This window comes from Hemiscyllium ocellatum, chromosome 1, assembly GCF_020745735.1.
Source record: "Hemiscyllium ocellatum isolate sHemOce1 chromosome 1, sHemOce1.pat.X.cur, whole genome shotgun sequence".
Taxonomy (NCBI): domain Eukaryota; kingdom Metazoa; phylum Chordata; class Chondrichthyes; order Orectolobiformes; family Hemiscylliidae; genus Hemiscyllium; species Hemiscyllium ocellatum.
In genome coordinates this window covers 81813075-81814847 of record NC_083401.1, presented here as the reverse complement: position 1 = coordinate 81814847, position 1773 = coordinate 81813075, and the positions used below count along the sequence as shown (strand labels likewise).

The window sequence follows — 1773 nt, the reverse complement described above, 5'->3', positions numbered from 1 at the left end:
AACCTAGAACGTTTTGTAGTCAGGTCTCTGGAATGGACATAAACTTTAAACCTTTTGACTTGCAAGTGAGATTGTTTTGAATTGAGCCACAGTTAGAAACATAGGATGAGGTGTAGGCCATTCAACCCATTGGGTCTACCCCATCAGTCAATATGCTTATGGCTGACAACTGACCAAAGTAGCATCAGGCAAAGCCACAGAAAGCGTAAAGCAAACTTTGAAAGGCAGATACTTCAGGAGAAGGATATCTCCTGATGCTTCCACAAATAGTGCTTGGAATATTTTACATGCACCTTAGAGTCTCAATTTAACATCTTATCTGGAAGTCAGCATTTCCAACAATGCAGCGTGCACTTTAATGTACTAGAATGTTCATCTTGATTTTTATATTCAAACCCAAGGATGTAACTTGAACATGGAATTTTATGATTCAGAGACAAGAGTGCTCCAACTGAGCCCTAGATGATATTTGTGAGAAAATCCTGGGGGTTTGGAGACAGATATCCAACCCAATTTTTTTTTCTAGGAGAAATATTCACAGCACTGAAACTATAGGAAGTGTGTTAGAAGAATATAAGGAAAATTCACCGTATTCTATTGAATAATTGTACATTTCTCTTATGTTTGTAACAGGGACATTTTTGGAAACCACTGGTAGAACAACAAATTACCTGGCCAGCAATAAACAGCGACTGTACTTCAATATTACCATGACCAGAAACTGGCTTGTTTCTCCTGAAATAAAGATTTTGAGAGGTGAACTTAAGCTCTACAAACGCTTACAACAGAATACAAATTTACATCAGCAAAAGAGAGACGCAAACTTACAGCTTGTGAAAATATACCAGTTGCTCAAGCCAGCAGTTGAAAGGAAAGAATTCCAGCGCCATTTCCTTGGCAGTACAGTCATTCTGTCAAATGATGAGAAGGCTGTAATATTTGACATTCGAAAAACAGTTGAATACTGGATAAACTACCCACAGGAAAATTATGGTCTGGAACTTGAGTTGATTCCTTGGTTTGCCAGTCACAAACACACTCCAGAAGACAAAGTGACCATTGAAGCAGAGCTGGAAATAGAAATGCAAAAGGTTTTTAAAGAGGTCCGCACACGCCGTGAAAGCCATACAGAGGACTGCCAGAGAAATCAAATACAATGTTGTAGGCGGCCATTATATGTTTCTTTTGACGAGATTGGATGGTCAGATTGGATTAGGGCCCCTCTAAGTTACAATGCCTTTTACTGTGAGGGTACTTGTCCTCAAAAGTACAAACTTGCCACAATGCATACACTAATCAAATCAAAGATGAATCATCTTTCTAATGGAGCTATTCCTGCACCTTGTTGCGTTCCTGCATCCTATGAACCACTAACTCTCCTGCATTTTAACAGTAACAGCAAATTAACACTTACAGCATTTGATGACATGATTGTGTCCAGATGCCATTGCTCATAATTTTATTAACCAATTTATAATTGAGCTATTTATTGCAAATAAAGTATTTATTGATATTTATGTGCTATTCCATCTACAGTAAAAATAATAGTTCATTCAATCTTCTGTTATTTCATCATTGTACACTAGCTGTCAAATTAAAGTTAATATACTGCCCATTTGTCTTTCTGTACCTTTTTGATATTCCAAAAAGCAAAGTTATTCTTGAAAACTTAAATGTGCAGCTAACACATGATTTAGAAAGAAAAAGGAGCAGCCTATTAAAATAGGAATGTACATGCAATGGGTATTCAAATAAAAGTTTCAGAATTAAATG

The 1773-nt window shown here is 36.8% G+C and overlaps 1 protein-coding gene across 1 annotated transcript; it reads left to right on the top strand.

The window, feature by feature from the left end:
- The first annotated feature begins 710 nt into the window (after positions 1-710).
- LOC132808957 (bone morphogenetic protein 2-like) lies at positions 711-1457 on the top strand. Its single transcript, XM_060822544.1, has one exon. The coding sequence runs from the start codon at positions 711-713 to the stop codon at positions 1455-1457; it is 747 nt and encodes a 248-aa protein (XP_060678527.1).
- Positions 1458-1773: the final 316 nt, after the last annotated feature.

Excerpts from the sequence above, each read along its gene's own strand:
- LOC132808957 (XM_060822544.1), top strand. The coding sequence starts at position 711 with ATGACCAGAAACTGGCTTGTTTCTCCTGAAATAAAGATTTTGAGAGGT.